This window comes from Mauremys mutica, chromosome 12, assembly GCF_020497125.1.
Source record: "Mauremys mutica isolate MM-2020 ecotype Southern chromosome 12, ASM2049712v1, whole genome shotgun sequence".
Taxonomy (NCBI): domain Eukaryota; kingdom Metazoa; phylum Chordata; order Testudines; family Geoemydidae; genus Mauremys; species Mauremys mutica.
This window is the reverse complement of record NC_059083.1, coordinates 71080573-71104143: the sequence shown is the minus strand read 5'-3', so window position 1 is coordinate 71104143 and position 23571 is coordinate 71080573. Positions and strand designations below refer to the sequence as shown.

The window sequence follows — 23571 nt, the reverse complement described above, 5'->3', positions numbered from 1 at the left end:
ATATTTCCCCATTTAATTTTTTTTAAATCAGCAATTTTATATCTACTGCTCTTCTTTCTCTTTTTAATGCTCCTTTACAACATGGGATTTGTGTAGCTGGCATTGCAAGATATTTACATGCCAGATATGCTAAACATTCATATGCCCCTTCATGCTTCAGCCACCATTCCAGAAGACATGCTTCCATTCTCATGACGCTTGTTAAAAAAATAAAGCGTTAATTAAATTTGTGACTGAACTCCTTGGGGAGAAGTGTATGTCACCATCTCTATTTTACCCACATTCTGCCATATATTTTATGTTATAGTAGTCTCAGATGATGAGATTTCTAAAGATAGCTATAGCACTCAAGCCAAGGTTTAAGAATCTGCCTTCCAAAATCTGAGAGGAACAAGATGTGGAGCATGCTTTCAGAATTCTTAAAAGAGCAACATTTTGATACGGAAACTACAGAACCCAAACAACCAAAAAAGAAAATCAACCTTCTGCTGGTTGCATCTGACTCAGATGATGAAAATGAACATGCATCAACTCGCACTGTTTTGGATTATCATTGACTGAACCTATATTGAACCATCCTCAGCATGGACGCATGTCCTCTGAAATGGTGGTTGAAGCATGAAGGGATATATGAATCTTTAGCGCATCTGGCATGTAAATATCTTGCTACACCAGCTACAACACGAGAACACCTGTTCTCACTTTGAGGCAACATTGTGAACAAGAAGCGGGCAGCGTTATCACCTGCAAACGTAAACAAACTTGTTTGTCTGAGAGATTGGCTGAACAAGAAGTTGAACCCCACTTTCGTTCAACTTGTCAAGAATCTCACAACCCTGCAAAGCTGAAGTCAGCTTTGGCATTAGAAAATGGGAAACTTGTCAACAGAAAGATGCATGAATACTTTTCACTAAGTACAGTTAGGTAGTACTTTCATGGCTCATCAACATTTGGAATGTAGTATGAAATATGGGAAAATAGAGGGAGGTACCAGGGACAAAGCTGGCACCAACCTAATAGGGCTAAACTTCACATGACGTGCAAGGCCTTTTGTAACTTGTAAAATCATACTATAAATGCACTAGTTCAAGTGTGCGTCTTTGAAGCACACCTTCTGAATAAGATAAACACGCTCCAAGATAAGAGTTGCTCCCTGGAAGGAGACATCTCTCCTTTTTGTACTGCACTGTTTTGCCTTTATACAATAAATTGGGCTAAATTTGGTTATTTGGAATCTTGAGCATTGTAACGAATGAATGACAAATGTATTCTAACAATTGGCTACACCTTTGAGTCAATACCAATAAGCCACTGTAGTGATTACTTTAGCTGAAATGGACAATTCTCATCTACAATGCAAAACCACCTATCCCATCACAGGCAGATTTAGCTTCCATTTAATGAACAATGGGTCACAGTCCTGCTATTGACTTTTATGCAGCTGACTCCTCTAAACTTCAAAAGGAGCTCTGTGCAACAATTACCCCTAAGAAGGCTGTTTACATAAACAAACTTTAGAATATTACTGCTACTGCTTTTCAATATATATTTAGATACAAGTGATTCGCAAACCCATGAAGAAATATAGTTTGGTAGACATCTCTTGATATGCAGTTCAGGCTCAGACACCACCCCCTTTTATCCCTTTATAGATGTCCTTTGCATTTTATTTTGCAAAAATTATTCTTGTTTATAGCAGGGAGTAGTTCTTAAAACTGTTTACATATATTTTCCCCATCACAATTTAAAACTAAAAAACTTGTAACTTTTGCACTTCAATTATTTTTACTTTAATTTGTAGCTTACCAGAAAATGTTTACATTTACTGTTTTGTTCTTAATTTGACTAACTACCCCCATCTCAGGTTACATTAAGGAAAGACAGAACAACTCTGTCAGAAGCAATGTGGTCTAGTACACGAAATGATATTGGGACCCAGGAGCTCCCATTTCCAACCCCAGATCAGCTAAACTGACTTGCTGTGTGACTTTGAATCACTAAGATTTCTCCATCTGCAAAGCAAGGGTAGCTAAGTGGAGAAACTTACTTACCACACACTGATGTTAGAAGGATTAAACATTAAGAACATAAGAATGGCCCTACTGGGTCAGACCAAAGATCCATCTAGCCCAGTATCCTGTCTTCCAACAATAGCCAGTGCCAGGTGCCCGAGAGGGAACAAACAGAACAAGTAATCATCAAGTGATTCATCCCCTGTAGCTCATTCTGTTTCTGGCAAACAGAGGCTAGGGACACCATTCCTGCCCATCCTGGCTAATAGCCATTGATGGATCTAGCCTCCATGAATGTATCTAGTTCTTTTTTGAACCCTGTTATTGTTTTGGCCTTCAAATCTTCTAGTAAGGAGTTCCACAGGTTGACCGTGCATTGTGTGAAGAAATACTTCCTTTTATTTGATTTAAACCTGCTGCCTATTAATTTCATTTGGTGACCCTTAGTTCTTGTATTATGAGAAGTAGTAAACAACACGTATCTACTTCCTCTACACCAGTCATGATTTTATAGACCTCAATCTAAAAGCAAAGCATTTATGAAGTTGCTTCATTCTGCAACCAAAAAGACCCATGCCACTAAATTTCTTCAACTATTATGCCCTTCTTGGAAGTAGTGTTTCATTCCTACCAGTGCTTAGGCGTCTGCTGTCCTCTGAAAACAACTTCTCATATAATTGTGTGCATTTTAACACTGAACTTTGTAATACTTTAACACTACACTTGTAATACTTGGATGAATGCAAAATGAGCTGCTTAGTATCTTTTCTGGTACTGAATGCAGGCACTGTCACAGAACAAGTTTGAAATATAAGCTCATATTTACTTAAACCTGCATTGCTTTGTGTGATACAATACTGCCCTCTAGTGAATAAATAGAGAGCTACCTCAGTGAGACTGGCTTTGAAAGATTCAGTAAAATTTCAGTCAGGGAAAATTTAGCTAGATTTCTTCAAAGCCACAGGAAGAATAATCCCTGAGCAGACATTTTATTTAAGTGCATATTTCAGTCCCACAGGAAGAAGAATTAAATCAACCAGTTTTAATTTATATTTATTGCAAATGTCAAACTGATAAGAGATTAAAAAGTTTCAGATATTCTTGATTTTATACACCGATAGCAAACTCATTCTTCCATCACTGTTGGGTTTGTCCAGTCATAAGGTTTTAGACAAATCCACTAAATAGTAGGTTTGAGGGCAACTGTGAGATGTTTAAAAAAAATCCCTTAAATATGTATATATGAAGTAACTTCTGTTGGTGAGAGAGAGAACAGAAGTTGGTTCAATAAAAGATATTATCTCACCCACCTAGTCTCTAACATCCTGGGACCAACATGACTACAACACCATGGTATATGCTATTAAGCACACTAGCATTTCCTCCCATAGCTTACAGAAAAGGTTGGTAGCTATAGCTTCAAAAGATGTTGAGAGCATTAAGACTTGAAATCTGCATTTTTCCCCTACTTGAGGGATGAAAATACTCAAAATGAACTCAATACCTTCTTTTGTACTTCCATCTTCACTGGAGGCTTAACAGTGATTCCATAGCTACCAATTACTTTGGTAACTAGAGCTATTCTATGGCTAACTGATTTGTTACCTAAGTAAAGTAGAGCCCTTGATCTCTAATGTGCACAGGCTCAAAAGAGGTTAGTTGTTGTTAATTTTTCCTTCTGTAAAGTGGACAATTGTATTTAAAAGAGCTCCTTGATCTACTTAAAAAAATGGTTAGCTAATACTTAGTGATCACAAATCACTACAATTATGCAGTAATAGACTTCTGTTCACCTTTGTCCTTTAGTCTATGACTCTATGGAAGGAGCTAGGAAGCCAGTTCAGACCAGGTAAGGAGTGAAATTAAAGATGCTGTATATTTGGCCTCCAGTGTTGAAGCATCGGCATCTATACATTATCCCTGCTGGTTGACTCACGTCTGAAAAGTTTCATAGTTAGAAAGTTTAAGAGTCAGCAAACTGATAGGTGGCACCTCAGGAAAATCTCTTATGATTAGCCAGTGGTTTCTGTCAAGAATTAAAAAAAATTCAAATGTACAATTAGTTTCTTATAAGAGATGTATTTTTAGGACCGCAAGGCCAACTTAGGTTCCAATGACTTGGAAAATATCTTAATGCTTAATATACACTAAGCTGGCTAAAATTCAATGTGTTGAGCTCATCTCTGGCACTGCAATAGTTGATACTCCTAGAATAACTAGAAAAGAATCGAAGTGTTTGCTGAAGAGGGATAGCTCACACAGTGGGATTAGCACACCAGCCATTCAAATCCTACTTACTTCCAAGAACACTAATTTACACCCCCCCGCCCCAAAAAAAGCTGAAAGACTTGTCCGGAAACATGTTATCAGTGCTTTTATTAAGCAACACAATACTCACAAAAGCCACCAAACAAGCACAACATTGGAACTTATGTAGTTTCATAAAACTTTCATAAAAAATACAAAAGTATTTTAAAAATCAGCAGTTTGTGTTGTTTTTTTTAAATCAGCATGCTTGTAACTGAAGATTACAGCATCTGGGGAGAGAATAGTACAGAGGAAGACATTAGTATCTGCAAAACGTTAGACGCCACAGAAAGCAAATATTGGTTTGATGTTTACATATGAAATCTGTGCCATTGTTCCCCGTTTGCACTGTTCCAGGCATTTGGGTTCAGTGATCTATAGTTCTGGGTTACTGGTGGAAGCCACCCAGCTGATGTGTAACAATGTGATGAGATTGTATTGTACATCTTTTATATAAACAGATTAAAAAGCATAAATACCACACAGGCTGTCTAAATTAAACCTTTTTTTGGACATACCTAAATCAGTCAGTTACCAAATCAAGCTATGCCAATTGTAAACCGATTTGTGTGTCTCCCCACTGAAGCCTGCAGTGTAACTATTCTATTGTTTGATAATATCGAGGCCAGAATATTTACAACATTAGAGCAGGGTCTTATCTGTAAGAAAGGTGACAAGAAATTAATGACTGATGGGGTAAGTATGTTGACTAGAGATCCATTAGCAGAGCAGCAAAGATTGGAGCCTGCTTGGCAACAATTTGTTCCTCAAACCATCATTAAATCCTGCCCTCAAGTACACACACATCATGGTGACTTGTATTACATGGAAATATGAAATGCCTCCCAAATTTCCCCCCAACACACCAAGGTGAAGTTTTAATCAAGGGAAGAGGAGCGAGATCAAAACTTATGTTTCCCCAGAATTATGCTATTGACAGCTGACCCAAAATTACTTACACTTTTGTGATTCAAAGTAGCTTTCCTCATACCATCTCTCTTAGAAATCTGAATAATGTTTCAACCTGAAACAAAAAGTTAAGCACTTAAACCAAACAACCTTACAAATGTTATTGTAGGAGGAAGACAACTTTTGTTACTACTGTGTCTGGAAATACTAGGTATTCTCATGTATAATCCCAAACATTTTCCTGTACAGTATATATTACGAGATCCTTGTTACATCATACATCAGGGTCGTTTGCAGGACTGTACAAAGTATATTTTTCAAATGTTAACAGCTCAGGGAAGAGATGCATGTGAAGAATCAACACAGATATGCTGTTCCCAAATTCATATTAAAGGAGGAAGTGACAAGACTTTTTTTTTTTTTTTTGGCAGTCTCACTGTTTTAAACCTTATCCTCATAACTGCCCCCAACACAACACTTGTCAACCTGTGTCAAGTCTAATTTACATAGTGAGATTTTTAATCTCTAGTTATTAAGCTTTAAATAGAGAGGAGTTTTTAAACTTGTGCCTCAAAGGTTAGAACAATTCAATCTGTGCCTTGTTCAGTCCTTGGCCTCTGCTGAAACAACTATGACTGTGCTTTTTGGTATGGACATTTGAGTAATATGTGGACTAAACTCATTTCACATTCTATTGAAATGACCACAAGATTTGCTCTTTGGAACTTGAAATGTATCTTATGTTTTGTCAACCACTGTATATACTTCATACATTCCATAAAAGCTAATTGAGTCTCCAATTAGAGCTAGTGCCCTAGATATCAAAGACTATCCTTACCATACCAGTCTCTGCAGCCATCTAATTCCCCACCTTAAATACAGTAAAAGGTGTCAAACAAAAAAAGTTAAGGAGGCTAATTTAATACATACCTATACAACAAAGCTTTGCCTTTGTTGTTTCCTATGGAAAAAAAACCACTTCGGGGAGAAAAGTCCATAGTCTGAGCAAGATAAATGAGCTTTCTTCTGAACACTGGGAAGTTTGAGAACACAGTAAGTGAAGGAATGTGTACCTATTAAGAGAAGTATATAGTTAACTATTGTAAGTTTCAACAATCCATGCAGTTTCAAAAAATAAAAATAAAATTAGAAAACAGTTTAAGTAGTTAACAGGATACCTCAATGTATCTACTTTAAACCACTATTTTCAGAGTTTATTTCATTTTAATACCAGCATTACATTTCCAGGACATCCTTTTATTGCACGTTGAGTTTATTTTGAAAAAAATGAGTAATGGTTACTTTAAAATGATTCCTTGCACCAGGACTAATATTTTGGAGAAGATTGTAGAGTTTGTTTCTATTAACTAATTTAACATTATTCAGCAATTCAAATAACATAACACTTAAGGTACATTTAAAACCCGTAATAAAGCATCAATATTTAATTGACTCAACCTTAAGAAAGTTTAAATATGTCTCTGAAACTTTAAAGAGTTTCATAGAGACATATTTCTTTCTTTGACAAAAGCTGATTCACTAGAATGTTGAAACCTTACACGGTTGAAATGAAAGCCAGATAATTGTTACTGTTCAGTAACGCTAAATACTATAAAGTACACAATAGGGCTGGAAAAAATCCATAGGAAGTATTACTTAGCAAGTGCCATCAGCCTGTATAGAACTTAAGCTTTTATTATTGAAGTTACATTTCTACCTGTATGCTCAGGAAGAAACAGAGAATCACATTTTGAAGCTTAAGTGATATTCTATAATATTGTCCTCCCAATTCTGCTGGCTGTTGGGAATAAGGAGGCAGCAGTAAAACAAACAAGAAATTAGATCAATTTCATTCTGCTGTAGCTTGGGAAATCGATGAGCCACTATAGAGGCAGTCAATTGAGGACTTAAGAGGTTTGGGAAAGGTTAGATTAACAGAGATTCAACATCAACTCCAAAGCTGTGGATTAGGAAGAAAAAAAAGTAATCCTTCTGCCTGCCTTCCAGTAACTGAACGAAAGGCTTCAAATTTAATCAGACATCTACTTGAGACTACGCAGGATGGTTACTCAACCTGGAGGCTACCAGCAGCCATTTCCCCTCTCACCCCACCCCTCTGCTTCACAGGTATCACATCAAGCAGTTAAAAACATTGGAATATTTTCTCAGAGATTCAATCTTGTGAGTGAACAAATGCCAGTGCCTCTTCAATCTACCAAAAGTACATTCAATTGTACATTCTGCACCTCCTTTCCTTGGTGCTGCTGAGGTGGCTAATGTACAGCTTAATGAGCCAGAAATGCAAGGGGTAGACTGGGTCCCCTAGGATCACTACTGGCATTTCAACATTGCCAAAGGTAATCTGCCCACAGGTGCTGGAACTAAGGGTACTTGTGCACCCCCTGGCTTAAAGAGGTTTCTACAACATACAGCGTTTACAGTTTGGTTCAATGGCTCTCAGCACCTCCACTGTACAAATTGTTCCAGCACCCCTGAATCAGCCAGTTGGGAAAGGAAGCCCCTGCTTGTACCTTTCTGAATAGTCCTGTGTTCTTAAAGAAGCAAGGATCATGCACTCTTCCTGATTAGTCAACACATCAGTGAAGCATCCCTGGTAACCCACCAGCACTTGCAGAACCATAGAAAAATAGCCCTGTCTGTGGATGTAATCTGTGGTAAGGTGGTCTGGTACCAAAATAAGGACAGGCATGCCTCAAAGTAAGGAACTACAATGGTTAACAAAGCATTAGCATCAATTTCTGAAGATCTTCTCCCACTTTTTACCCCACCCAACCCGAGTTCAGATTTTTGTTTTGGTAGAATCATGTTTTCAATTTTCTTGACTTCAGAAGGTTCTCCTTGTTTTGAGAATTAAATTATAACTAGTCCTAAGGAGACCTGACCCCTCAGGTACTAATTCAAGGTATATCTTGTCACAACAGCAAGTGTCCTGTATTTGAAACAGATTAAGAGATAGTTTAAGTGCTCACTTATCCCTAATAATATACTTCTTCATAGATTTAATGGACCAATATTTCAGCAATATTTTCCCCTCAACATTGCAAGATACGTGTATTTAAATTATACTGCTTGTTCTCTCAGTGTAGTGCATGTCATTATCTTGAGTTTATCTTTCATAGCTTTGTTATGTGATAAAACTGTTCTGTTAAGTCATTTTATACACTGAAACCAGTCAGCTCACCTCTAATTTTCTTCCAGTCAAGCATTCTAATGACACTATGTCTGATTTCTTTTCATTAGAAATCACAGGTTTAGCATCATTAAGCAATAATGTGATTTGACTACTACCACAGTACTAGTCTAATGAATACAAATCATGTAATCTTGCCTCAGCTTTACTGTGGAGGATCTCTGATATGCAGAACCAAAACCAATAGACTAAACTACATCTTTCAATATTTTGAGTTTACACTAATTTCAATAGCCTCTCAAACTACTACAGTTAAGAAAATGTACATTAGTACCACCCTATTTGCCTAAAACAGATAATAGCAGCATGGAGAAAGGAAGATAGCTGAGCTTTGCTTTACCAGCCTCATCTCCATGCCAGTCAGGAGCTGCACTAAGTTCTCAAAAATTCAGTTCAACCTTCCCAGCTGGCGAGTAATTACAAGAACATGAGGACTATATGTAGGGGTGTGTTACTATATCTTCCATTTAATCACTGGATACTGCTTAATTTAATTCCATTTTATTTTTTCTGAGTGTGGGGAAATCCTATTTTTAAAAGTAATTTTTATTCCAATTTATCAATGGACAGCTCTATTACTGGCTAGAGAGAAAGAGGACAAAGGAAGAACCAAAATCCTCAAAGAGCTAGAGAAGAAAATCCATAATGAAGGCTGCATTAAAAGGCCACATTAAAAGGCCAACAATGAAGTCTAAATTACTACTACTACATACTTAGCAGACTGTTACCCTTAGTGTTCAGATCAACCAAGTAGGGCTGATCAAAGAGGAAAGAAAAAGGGTTTCCAGAAGGCACTGGAGTGAACCAGATATCAAGGTTAGGTACGGCTCTTCAAAGGCAGAGACCATCTTTAAGTTACGTATTTGCACAGTGGAAAGTGAACGGGGGTTAGGGCCCCATGGCACTACAAAACAGTACAAAGAAAAATGAAAAGTTTAGGGTGTTTGTTCCATAGGCCTAGTATCAGATAGCAGAATGAGGCTGGCACAGGTGTATACTGCTGTTAACAATAAAATCACCTCCCTATGCCATTATCCTGTTCAATTTGGGTATTTGCATCACAGCAAACCTTCACTGAAAAGAATAAAGGCTTGACTTACCAGCCTGACTGCATCATCTACTGCACTGGAGGCCACTGCCAAAATTTCTGTGGTGGGATTGAAGGTCAAAGATGTAGCAGCTGTAACCAAGTTCATTATGGCTTTAACTGGCTTAGGATTGGTTTCTCTGAGGCAAACATCATGGGTATACACATTCACAACTCCCGAACAGGAGCTAGAGAGAGGGAAATAATTGATAGTCTATTCAAAAAGACCATGTGGAAAAGAAAACAGTCTCAGTTTGTGACATAATTTTAGATTATATCTGAAGTAGTTTCATATCTACATATACCATTCAAGTAAACCTAAACCATTTTTCCCCCTAACTGAATATTTACTAATATCCACAGTAACAGCTAAACAAAGCATTAACTCTCAAATGTGAGCGTGGGTCCTTAGTTCAAGCTGAAGAGATTAATGCTTTCAGCTCTGGACGTCCCTAGTTCAATTCCAGGTTCTGAGGTCAGACTACATGATGATAATGGTCCCTTCTGGCCTGGCTATCTATGGAAGACACTGCACACATTGTGTAATATCGTTTATAAAAAGGCTAAGTATTGTAACCTAGAAGTAATACCAGTAAAGATGAAGTATTCTAAATTCAAGGCTATATTAAATAACTAAACATTCTGAACTACTAGTTTCCAAATGGTTACTCACTTTACATGTCACAATTCTGGACACTTAGGCCTGGTCTACACTAAGGGCGGGGGTCGAACTAGGGTACGCAAGTTCAGCTACGCGAATAGTGTAGCTGAACTCGAAGTACCCTACTTCGAACTACTTACCCGTCCAGACGCCGCGGGATCGAAGTCCGCGGCTCCAAGGTCGACTCCGCCACCGCCGTTTGCAGTGGTGGAGTTCCGGAGTCGACCGGAGCGCCCGGGGAGTTCGAAATATCGCATCTAGATTAGACGCGATAGTTCGAACTCCGAGAAGTCGAACTCACCGCATCGACCCGCGCGTTAAGTGTAGACCTACCCTTATTCTGTTTAGAAAGTCTCATCTGGAGCAGGCTACCAAAGATGTGTCATACAACTGACAAATATTAAAAATTATTTTCTAGTTACCCATTTAAAAGGATATATTTTCAGGTTTAGATCACATCTGGAGAAGTAAAATGTACCCTTAAATAAAAATGGCCATACTGAGTCAGACCAAAGGTCCATCTATCTAAGTACCCCATTTTCCAAAAGTGGCCAATGCCAGGTGCTTCAAAGAGAATCAACAGAACAGGTAATCAAGTCATCCATCCTGTTGCCCGTTCTCAGCTTCTGGTAAAAAAGAGGCTAGGAACACCATTCCTGCCCATCCTGGCTAATAGCCATTGATGGACCTATCCTCCATGAACTTATCTAGCTCTTTTTTGAACCCTGCAATTCTAATGGTCCCTTTCTGTGCATATTGTATTCAGTTCTAACCCACAATAGTTCCATACATAATACAAAACTGTTACCAGTATTCCAGCTACTGAAACCAATCTATAGATTTCCTCCTCATGGAAAGTCACCTTGTTCAACCTACATTTACTGAAATAATCTCATCACTGAGCCAGTGAGTCTCTTCAAGATGAACCAAACCAAGGTCAAATATCATCAATTGGTAATTACTTCTACAGTATAAACTGGTTTAAAAAAGGGTTTTAGGTAAAGAATCATATCCTACTCCAGATGCTTTAGTAAGTGCCAAATACTATGTTTACTCAAACTTTAAACTTTGAAATCATTATTTCAATAAGATTCCAGTTTGATGTACCAGGCTTTTTCATATTCCTTTTAAAATATTTTATAATGGGTTTTTGCTCCCCTGTTGAAATTTTACTTAAGGATCTTTTTAAAGCAAGGGTAGACTGATCAGGGGAGCAGTGAAACTGACTGCACAAGAAGTGCCAGCAAATGCACCAACCAAGCAAACATTTTTCCATCAGCTTTTTTCAACTGAATTATCTTAGAAAATTGAGTATTTGCTATTAGTGCAGTTTTCAAATTGATGTGTGTCCTTGCAAATGACTGCTATATATATATATATATTTTTTTTTTTTTAAAAAGAGTCCAAACAAGGAATTAACTATGAGAAAGGAAAGAATTGGGAAGAGATTGAGGAGGTTAAAAACAAACAAACCTTGAGCTGACATTTATTAACATGAAGTGGTCACATAAATCCAGTTTGCATTTTAACAGTTCTGTAGTTAGACCACGGTAACAGTGGCTGTACTAGTAAAAATATACAGGAAAGAAAGAGTCAAAGGTTCCTGGTGTTTAGAAAAAAAAAATCCCTATACTAGAATCTTTGTTAAGAGATCACAATTTACCCACAGCTACCTGACTAGAATGGAAGGAAAATTGAGAGATTTGGTAATATTACAGTACTATGGATACCTATGGAACACAATGGTTAGGTGTTCACGAGAAAGAACTAAGTCCATGCAGCTCTCCACCTAATAAACTCAGGCTATGTCTACACTGGCCCTTTTGTCAGTAAAACTTTTGTTGACCAGGGGCATGAAAAAAAACCAAACACCCCTGACTGACAAAAGTTTCACAGACAAAAGCACCAATATGGATAGTGCTATGTCAGCGAGAGATGCTCTCCCACCGACATAGTTATCACCGCTCGTTAGGGGGGGTTTAATTATGCCAGCAGGAGAGCTCTCTCCTGCAAGCATAGAGTGGCTACATGGGAGACCTTACAATGGCATTTCCAGGGTACACAGTCTAAATCTAGTCTTACGTCCTATTCCTGTACTTGCCACATTGTGAACAGTTTACCCAAGAGCATCAAGATGACAGAGGGAAAGAGATAGGACATTCAAAAACTTTAAAATGTTTAGTTTATTATCACTTACCCACATGCCACGTACTGGCCATTTTTTGATACAGCAAGACATGTTCCACGCAAACATCCTTCATCAGTGAACCTGTTTAGACAGCGCCTACTCTTCACATCCCAAATGAAAACTTCACCCTCATCTAATTAGGAGCAAAAGAAAAGTAACTGTTAATGAATTCTAGTGTATAAAACCTAGTAGCAATTAAATAACTATGAAAAAAATTGGGCAAGATCAAAATTTACTTTTAAGACCTCCTTTAGGAGAAATCTGAACCATGCATGTCCAGATATATCTATGGTCGCCAAGTTTGTCAGAATAGTAGGAAAAGCCTTGGTAAAAAACAAAAACACAACCCAGGGGGGAAAGAAAAATAAAACAAAAACAAAACAACAACATGGGACTGACTTTCAAATTTCATACTTGCAAATCAATTCTTTGTACATTCTTAGGTTAAAGATGAAGGAGTTAACACGTAAAACTAACTTAGCCTAATATGGCAATTCACTTCTATTGACACTACTTTTTGTACAAAAGAAGGCATGATTCTACATAGATACCAGTAAAACTGTATCTAGCCAGAATTTCAGGCCACTATCGTTCCCATTTGGTATGAACTAGATTTACCCAATATTAAAGTATTGTTTTAAATTCAAGTCCCCAAACATTAAACCATGTGAGTCTGTCTTCTCCATCCAACTGTTATACAATATATGGTCAAAACACAGCCAAAGACCCTGCCACCACCCATCAGTAGCCTGAATAAACTTAAGCCTAAAGAAATCCTCCTTCTGAGGGAAAGGCAAGACCAGCTTGAAGGGATAATAGTACAAAAAGCAAGGATAGGCAGATGCTTCTCCAACAGGCCATATCAGCACAGAAAGACTTATTTTTTTCAGTATAACAAAACGAATTTATGAGTTCCAATTACCCCAATCCCGCATCTGAAGGCAATTCAAAGACTATTCCTCACTTTTTTTGAGACTGCATGTTCAGGGCATTTATGCGGTAGTGGATAGAGGTCCATAGTATAGTAAGGATAAACATCATGTCCAGAATTGAATTCCAGTAAGACACTGGGAGGGAATATTTTCAAGAACAGATCTGAGCCCAAGAGATTTTTATACTATATGTCTTTGATCCAGTACCATAACCAATATGCCAGTGAGGCAATAAAGGTCAAGTTTCCTGGGATGCTATGCAGCCTGTTGTTCAGAAATACTAAAAGATCACTTTGCTCAGAATTCTTTGGTATAGCTAAGATGTGTAAGTTAACATCCAACAACGCTAAAATTTGCATTTTTTCACAAAGAGCTACAAAGTTGATCACCAGTCATTAAGGAACCACCATTTTTGCTTATTCGTGCCACCTTGCTTTCAGCTTCTCTCAGCGTCTTGACCAGAATTCAGTATTCCATATGTAGTGTACAGTGCACTTGGTTTTGTGTTCTAATCGACACAGCCAACAGCACCAGAACATCACGCAACAGAGATGTAAAGAGGGAAGATATAAATCCTCAACCAGAAATAATGAGCTGTTTGATTCAAAGCAGGAGAGGACAGTGCTGAATATACCATCTTCTTGTTAGAGAGTTTCTTTCAAAAAGAGTAAAGAACATTGAAAACATTGTTGACTATTGTAAATTTCAGTAATCTCTCTCTCTCTCTTCCCCCCCCCCCCCCTTATGTGCCATAACTTCTACCTTCGGAATAGCAAAAAAGTTTTGTGGTGGTCAAAATTGTATTAGCAAGTGTGTCAAGCCAGTAAAGCATTTCCATTAAATATTACAGAGTATGATATAAGCATTCACCTATAAATGAATTTTTAAAAAAGCAACTTCAACAGGATATGAAAAATCTAGTTTCAATAACCTATAAGCAGTACATGATTGTCAAACATTCTGGACATAATACTTGTCATCCTTCTATTCTGCTCACCATCAAACAAACTTCCTTTCATTTCCCTTCTTGCTATTTTACCCTGTATTCACCAATCCTTTAATCTTGTCTAGACAGTGGCAGATGACCGTATTTGCCTGAAAGTAAATTAGGGTTTATATACATACTTGGGAGGTACATGGAGTCTGAAGTTTAAGGGTATCATTTCCAACTGGCATTCTTTAACAGCCTAAGCAACTACAAATAAAATCCATAAATCTGAAATTAATGTTCTTTAAGAAAACTCAAATGACTTACTAGAATGTGTGTAAATTTTGCTGCTATCTGGAGAGAATGCTGATGCAACAGCCTTTCCATTTATTTTCATACTGCCAATCAGCTCCTTTGTCTAGGAGAACAAAGAGTAACATTTATTAAAACAATTATTCAGAAGACCAAGAGAAATCAGATCTGTATCACTTGTGGAAGTCAGATACGTCTCTGTTTTATTGCCTGAACTCCCACCCATCAACCCTAATATTTAGGTATCAGAGTAGGTATATCAAAGGAATATCTGATTCCTGCTGCATCTAGCAGGACTTCAGTTTTACAAACTAAGGCTCCAATCCTGCTCTTGCTCTTTCACAGGCACAAGGGTCCCTCTGCACAGAAACAGTTGCACATTAGGGTCACGGGGAATGTTAATAGAGTAATTTATTTTGTGCTATCGCATCTAACCAAAGATTCCAGATTTTCTTTTAGGCAAAATTCTCTCTATAAATCTTTTCCTCACAGGCTATATATGAATGATATTTAGGACCTTTTCTGATTTCCATTATGTTGCACTACATACGATTATAGAAGAATAATACAACAGAACTGTTTGTAAGTAATCAACTGGGGAGTACAACTGGGTCTACTGCATATTGTGATTTAGAAGTAAGTTGATTTTAAAAGGTAGCTTCCAATCCATTAGAAAACATTCCCTGCTGAAATGGGTAACTTTAAATGCTTTTAGATAAGTTCAAGACAATAGTTCTCTGCTGCTCTCTCCCCCAAAACTTGCTGCCACAAAAGGGCAAAGTAATCACTCTTGAGAAAGGACTGTCAGATATTCAAGGGCAGGGAGGATACCTATACAAAGGAAAAGGACAAATGTCTTTTCTTCAGTTTTGCAATACCATAAAGAAAAAAGTATTAATATTTCTTAAAACATGAATACATTAACTTATATTAAGTATTCAAACCTATGCACGGTCTACTCATTTTTTCACCCTCATTTTTGACAGGGTATTTCATCTCCTTTATGTGTTTTTGGCTGGCTCCAAATATAGTCTGAAGTCTGTAGTTTAATATATAGTATTCTATGCAAGATACATTTTCTTTTCACTTATCAGGACAATTATGAACAGAACAGTAAGACATTAAAATCCATGAGCTACTGAAATAGCTCACATCCACACTCCCATTTTTCTGACACCAACATATTGTTATTTACAAGGTTTTAGGCGGGTATTTTTTGTGCTTCTCCCCAAAAAGAGTGCATTGGTGTTTTTAAATGTGAATGAAAGAGCTGGCCTGAGAATGAAAACTTCTAGAAATCTACAGAGCGAAACAGCAGTGTAAGTTTATCCATAGCCCCACTAATGTGCCTCATATAGTACAGGTTACTGCAATGGACAGTATAGGTCAGTCTTCACTACCTGCTCACTTTTAGGTACCTCTGCCAAAAGAAGTGCTCATTAGGGCCATTTGGGGTAGCGGTTTTTGGCATGAATACTGTTTCCCACTAAGAAATTGCAAATCAGTCTATCACTAGCAGATGGATGGGACTTCAAACAGAGCGGAAAAATTCCATATCCATCACCAGTATCATGTGTTATCCAGTTCCACTACCAACCACGAACAAAATTTTTTTAAGAAAAAACTCTGCCGCATACAACCCTTTTTTTAAAGCAAAAGTTATATCATCATAAAAATGGTATGCCTTATTTAGTGTGTGTCATGGTAAAGCCCCTTCATTTAAAGTACAGTAGTATTTTCAAATGAAGCAGATGCAAGAGTTAATGGTTTCCAAAGAGATAGAGATGTTTCAGACTAGCTGTTCTTGGCCTTTTGTGTAGTGGAAAACCCCTTGCTTCCCCAACCATGCCCACTTAGCAATATGAAGTGGGTAACCACAACTCCTTGATTCCATGACAGCATACCCCGGGGGTTGAGAGCCACTATTAATGATAAACAAGACAGCTACCTTCATTGTCAGCAAATGTAGATAACCTGAGGCCCCAGTAAGCAGCAGGAATGATCCATCTGGAGATACTTCAAACTTTCTGATAAATTTATCTTGCATTCCTTGGGAAAAAAAAAGATAAAACTTTAAGAACTGTAATTTACACCAATGAGTTCACCACTTTGTGTAGCATACATTTGATCTGGGGGAAGGAAAAAAAAAGGAAATATAGGCAGTTATTGTGACTGTTCAGTCCTCGCTGTATCAAGCAGTGGACACTGTTCATTGTCCCCAATCAATGAGGGATAGCTCAGTGGTTTGAGCATTGGCCTGCTAAACCCAGGGTTGTGAGTTCAATCCTTGAGGGGGCCACATAAGGATCTGGGGCAAAAATTGGTCCTGCTAGTGAAGGCAGGGGGCTGGACTCGATGACCTTTCAAGGTCCCTTCCAGTTCTAGGAGATTGGTAACATGCTTTTCCTCACCACCTGAGTGCAGAATTTAACATGAGGTAATGTGAATTACGACTTTACTAGAATGAAAACCAGAGTACAATAAACTAGTGTGGGACCACTCAGAATACTAATATTTATGTTTTGTGTCAGAGTTTATGCTATAAAATACATTCAACGCAACATACACTTCAAGACATTTGCTAAATATAGATTTTGAAAGTTTTCCCTTCATGAGGGGATCCACAAATTTCAACACAAGCCTAACTATCACATTACTAGAAGGAAAAAAAAGATAGACTTTTCACAGGCAGCTGTTTAACACTCTTTTCTTATATGGATGAGCTGTCTCTTCAACTAATAACATCTGGCTGGCAGAGAAGCTTTAAATATTTTCACGAGTTTCATATTGTATCTGGCCTAAACATGACACAGCTGATAGCTAACCTTGTAAGAGTTCAGATTGGGTTATTTTAGAGACTAGAGGGATGTGTGTTCAAGTTTTATTCTAACAGAATATTCTCTAAAAGAGTTCAGGCTTAAAAATAAGATTTTGGCAGAGAGCTTCCTTAGAATATTGACAAATCAGAGTGTCAATTAGATTTTTAAAAGTATTGCAACACGTATATACTTACTATATGCTACATTCAGAAGTGACTGAGATCTATAGTAAATCTGGATTGGTGCCATTAAGCATTTTACTTTTTCTTTCAAAAGGTTTACAATTGTAGACCTTAAAAAGGCATTGAACATGGCAATAAAACCTCACCTCTTATTTGGTTTACAGGAATAATATGTCCACTCATCATGTCATACACATAGAACAGTTTACTGCGGGTACCAGTAGCTATAACTTGTTCTCCATCAGCACTGAAACGAGCCTTATAGACTGGAAAGCTTTCCAGATGTATGCTCTGTATCTTTGGATTAGTTTTACCATCCACCTTCAAGAAAACAGGAAAAAAAAAGTTGTTTTTGTTCCTCATACATTCATTTGTAATGTGTCTTTCAGATCTATTTCTGTATGTAAGTACAAGAATCAAGAGAGTGTGTAGTAAATACCAGCTTAAAACAATAGCTCGCTCCATTCAATCCCAAAGAAACCTTCAAATTAAGCAGCCTGATGAAAACAAGTTTCATATATTTCATATGTGGCCAAAGTACAATAGATCACAGGTGAGAACAGTTTCCAGATAGAGGCCCTCAATTTAAGAATACTCCACCCCAGCTACAGCCAAGCAACTCAGCCAACCATAATTCCTATGGTGACACATGGAGAGGTGATCCCAGCAACAATCCTATCTAAAGCTATTTTTGGCATAACAACTTATTTTATATTTAATATAGCCAACACTTGAGAAGCACATTAAAAGTGATCCACAATCTCATTGTTCATTTCACATTTTATAAACTGAACACAAGCTGCTCACCTGAAACAGTGATATAGACCGATCTAGTCCAGCAGTCATAACTACTTGTGCAGAAGGGTGGAACTGCACTGTTCTCAGTTTAGCATCAGAAGGACGTTCATTATTAGCGTCCAAGCAATTTTTCATCTAGAAAAAGACCAGATCAATGTGGTTTAAACGCAGGCATCAGTTCCTGATTCAACTGCATGTCCCTCCCCCACTCCACTCATGGAAAGAGGGCTTAATGGGATTTCAGTTTCACTGATCTTGTAGAACATAGAAGTGCAGGAGGGACCTTGGGTTAACCTTGTAAACATTCTGCTTAACCGTAGAATATCACCTAGTTCACACATTAGAATAAAGGTATTCTGAAGTTAGTTCTCATATTTCTGTGCATTAAAGAGTGTCATCCACAGCACATTATGGAGTAGCTGTAAATAAGGTTTCAGCTAACCTTCCATTAAATCTAATTTTGCTTTTCCTCCACTTCAACTTTTGAAAGCCACAAAGGACTGTCAATCTTAAATGTAGCACAGCAACAACAGTGAACAATAGCCTCAGTGGTACAGATGAGTTCTTGTATTAATACAATAGCAAAATGCAGCACTTTATTTTAAAAAAAAATATATATATATTATATCTATCTATCTATCTCAGGAAATAGTTTACCCAATTTCTACAATTTAAAAATTGGCAGTCAGCTAATCTGGAACAATTAATAACCTGAAGGAGACTACTTGTTTCAGTAAGAGGGTGTTTCCCCAACATGGAGTGGACCACACAGTGGGCCCCAGAGGACCAGCTGGGGGGTACAGAAATCTCTCCGAATTGTTCTGTGGAGGCTCAATTTCAATTAAAAAGTAAGTTTCTAGTTATTATAATTATAAAGAAAACCTTCAAAGTGTGAAACGAGTATTGACTGAAGAGTTTGCAAAGAACCTGAAACAATATCTCTGAGGTGTGGACTGCCTCATTTATTTCAATGTGTTAAAAAAAAAAGAAAGAAAGATTCAGATGCCAGTAATAATTAACGTTGACTTTAAGGTACTCCACTGCTCAAAGCATGCAAGAAAGGAGGGGAAATATTAAGACAACCTGTACCAGTGTCTCCCAAGGTAGTAGGAGGGAAGAGAAGAGTACTGAGGATTAGCCAGGGGGTACAGATATAAGTGAGAAACCCTGCAGTAAGCCATCCACAGAACCACTGGCAAAAACTGCTGCCCAACCAGAATGGTACTTCTTGTGTTATAAAATATGTATACACCGATCAACAGTAACTACATTCAAACACTTTGAAGGAAATGAGAGGGCAGTTTTTACCTGTAAAATGCCTCTTGGTAAAGTCTCTGACGCAGACACAAAATTGCCTGTCTTGCGGAGCAGCTCATCATCTTCATCACTGTCATCTAATTAAAACAGATTTAAAACTGCTTATTGAATGTACAATTTGTTCTTGCATCCCCACATACATGTTCTTTAACATTATCTTATGTGTTCGCTGCAGCTGCAAGTCAAAACCATAAGCAAAAGCATAGAGAGCACAAAGCAGCAGGTATCCAGTATACAGTCAGTGTTTTCTAATTAGAATAGGAAAAATGCCAGGCAACAAATGAATCTCTAAAAGGTCACTCAAAATAAAGGAACATGTTAGAAGGACTGAATACTTTTCTAAAGTATTTAAATATATTTACCATCATTTGCACTTTTTCTGGCTTTCTTCTTGTCTTTCTGGGCCCAGAGAGGCACTCCTCCCATAGCTCGCTGAAATCTAAAAGGAAAAAAAAAAAAGTGAACTTTCATATGCCCATTCTTTCTTAATGACCATCATACTGCCAAAAAAATTTTCAGCAATTTTTCCCATAGTAATAGGGAGATATTAAAACACCGTCCCAACAATCACATCACCACACTCAGATACAGCAGCCAGAATCTTCCTTTGCTGTTTTTAAAAAATCTTTTCTACTCCAGCTTCCATTAACTGAATTCAGTACATAAAATCTGTAAACAACCTAAACCATATGACATATACATATATAAAATGTTCTCTCCCTCAAAAAATTTTAATTGCATGAGAAGTTAAGGTTTTCAAATGCTTAGGTAGGGTAGTGATGATTTTAAACCTGAGCAAAATACTTAGCCATTTATGTAAAATTCAATTTATACACAGACTTGCCTACATAGCTAAGTTCACATCCATACAAAAAGGGTCCTTAAATGTAAGGTAACATACACAAATTTGCAGTAATAAGAGCACAAATATTATGCTATTTGCATAATACTTCTGTTTGGTTCACAATTCAAGTCTTTATTAAACAATGCAATCTTTCCTGCCTAAACTGCAATGTGAATTGATTTATTAGTCTTTCTTCCTTATTCTCAATTGATCTGTTGCACATAAAGACAGCTAACATGATCCCCCTCTAGGGCTGGATGCATTTCATTGATGAAGCAACACATCTAGTTACATATGACAGATTTTATGAAGCCTAAATTTGTATATTATCTGCTCTACCATGTTGAATAATGGTAAGGAAACAGAAACAAGACTGTCTGCTCCAAGGACACAAGCAACACAATTACAAGCTAAGAATGTAGTTTTTTTTCATTATACTGGTTATTTGTTAAGTCCTAACAACATGGTTGATGATGTTGGGCACACTAGCTTTAAGGAATTTAAGTTATTCGCCTAAATTCCTTGGTCAAAAGGGCATTTTAAATGCTCCTAATAGGGGGAAAACTCACTTGACCACAACATATCTAATCTCATGTTACTAAAATTAGCAGCAAATTTATATTAACATAATCAATTAACAATTCTTACTGTTCTTGAAGCCTCTTTTGAACTTTTTCTTTGGTAAGCTTCTTCTCTGCATCACTTTTCATCATGTCTTTCCGATAACGGTGGGTCATGTCAATTCTAGAAAACAAAATTACATTCTCAATGTTAAAGCTTTGCAGAAAGTGTATTAAAGAAAATAAGGACTGTTAAGTCTTCAAGAAGCAGCCATTTAAAATAGCAAACTCGGTATTTCTTCCAAGTCTTAAAGTCAATACCTCTATTTTCCCGTTTCCATCATTACTACATTAAGAGCTTAACTCACATTTCCTCGGCTTCATCTTCATCATCCACCCATGCTGGTTTTTTAGATGGAGGAAAATTATCTTTTGCTTCATTCTCCACTTCTGAGTCACTGGAGTCCTCTTTTAGAAGATTTCCCGTGACTACATCATCAACCTTAAAAAAATCCATATCAATTGGGTCATAAACACTGGTCAAATAGAACAATTTTACAACTTTGAACAGTGGAAGTTTTAAGACATTTCTCCACATGGGGAGAAAAATCAAGAAGAAGACAGTAAAACCACCACTCTCCCAGTGCTGGAAGGCTGGGTGGGCAGCCAAGGAGGATACGGACAGTGTAGTTCCTTCTTCCACCGCAAAGCAGCCCCCCAGTCCTCCTGATATGTATCTATTACCTCTCCCAAGTGCCCTCTCTGATGGGAATGGGACAGATACCTACCTCCCCTCCCACAGTCCATTCCCCACTATTTCTCACAAAAGGTGAAAGTTTAGAGAACAGTTTATTTATACTAGAAAATACACATTAAAAGAAAAGCTGCCTGGCTTTTGCTACTGACAGACTAGCCTAAACCCACAGGTTCCAGAAGTGTAATAAGATGCCCCTTCAAACAAGCTTTTCAGTAAGTTTCAGCTGTATTCCTGTATTTCTTTTATTCTTAATGCCTTGTGCACCAAGGGAATAAAGGCTAACCCCACTAGATCTGGGAACTGTTTCTGCCTCTAAACCCATGTTCTCTACACCCAAATGCCTGTAGCAATAGCCACTACAACCGGGGTAGTCAAACTGGGGGTCAGGACCTCTCAGTGGGTCATGAGGCTATACGTGGGGGTTGTGAGCCGTCAGCCTTCACCCAACCCCGCTTTGCCTCCAGCATTTATAATGGTGTTAAATACCGGTATATAAAAAAGTATTTTTAATTTATTGGGGGGGTGGTCACACTCAGAGGCTTGCTGTGTGAAAGGGGTCACCAGTACAAATTTGAGAATCACTGCACAAGCTCAAGCAATTTTACATTATACTTAGAACTACTCAGGAAAAAAAAAATCATATATAAATTTAAAGAGCTTTAGACAGTTCCCTATCCCATTCTAGTCAGGGCTCCTCTGTCCCCTCCCCTCCATAGTTCGGCTGAGGGCTCAGGCCTTACCTATGTTGACAGTAGCACATATGGTATATGTGGATCTGCGCTGCAGTGAACAGCTGCCTGTGTCCACAGTGCGGTGTGTAGCTAGCCACACATGGCAGTGAAAGGCTCTAGCTGGGGGAGGCAGCAGGACACTACGCAGCTACCAATAGCAGTGTGTGTGGGCACCGATGGGGCACCCTAGGGTGCATGCTCACAGGGTTCTGGTGGTCTGTGCTCGCCTAAGCAGTGCCTCGCCATCTGCATCGCTATTTGTGCCCGTGCTGGGCACAAATAGCGTAGCCAGCCTCAGGGGCAGAGATGCCCTGCCAGAAGCACCTCCACGGGAGCCGCGCCGTGCTGTGCCAGCCTTGCAAGGGCCGAGGGTGCCCCCGGGGGGAGGGTCCTCGTTGTCTCCGCGCTGCTAGGCGGCCGCAGCAGGGGCCGGGACGCGGGCGCCAGGCCTCGGAGGGCTGGGTGGGCAGGCAAGGGGGATACGGAGAGTGTCCCGCCGCCGCCGCCTCCTCCCCAAGCGCCCTCCCTGACGGGAAGGGGAAGGGGACGGGCACCTACCTCCCCTCCTCCGCCGCCGCGGCCGCCTCACCTGCTTGCCCGGGCCCCGCAACCGCTGCAGCAGCTCCTCCTCCTCGGCGTCCTGGCTGCCGCCGAACACCAGCTCCTCCAGGCACCGCTCCACCACCGGCTTCCCGGCCAGCAGCCCCAGGTGCCGGGCGCGTCGGGCCTCCTCGCCCCCATCGCCGGGCGTCCCCGGCGGCGGCGGCGGCGCCGAGCGCTTCTGCGCCCGGACACGCTTCTTCTGCGCCCGGACACGCTTCCGCGCGGGGCCCCGACTCGCGGCCGCAGAACCCGCCGGCTCCATCTCCGCGCCTAACGTCCCGACGGCCGGAGCAGGCGGCGCCGCTCGCCAACCGGAAGCGGAAACAGAAAGGTCTGTCTCCCACGTGAGCAAGTTCCTACCTCACCAGCCCCCTCCCGCCTCTTTCACGTGATTCAGTCCGGTTCCCCTTCGC

General features: G+C 39.0%; 1 protein-coding gene across 1 annotated transcript; it reads right to left on the bottom strand.

Moving 5' to 3' along the window:
- Window positions 1-4363: 4363 nt before the first annotated feature.
- UTP18 (UTP18 small subunit processome component) lies at window positions 4364-23569 on the bottom strand. The gene is made up of 14 exons (XM_044983567.1): window positions 23145-23569; window positions 21436-21569; window positions 21156-21251; window positions 20026-20102; window positions 19655-19740; window positions 18356-18481; window positions 17695-17869; window positions 16496-16596; window positions 14563-14653; window positions 12385-12508; window positions 9540-9714; window positions 6159-6301; window positions 5279-5343; window positions 4364-4549 (listed from the first exon to the last, which is right to left on the bottom strand). The coding sequence occupies exons 1-13, from the start codon at window positions 23418-23420 to the stop codon at window positions 5319-5321; spliced, it is 1629 nt and encodes a 542-aa protein (XP_044839502.1). The 5' UTR covers window positions 23421-23569; the 3' UTR covers window positions 4364-4549; window positions 5279-5318.
- Window positions 23570-23571: the final 2 nt, after the last annotated feature.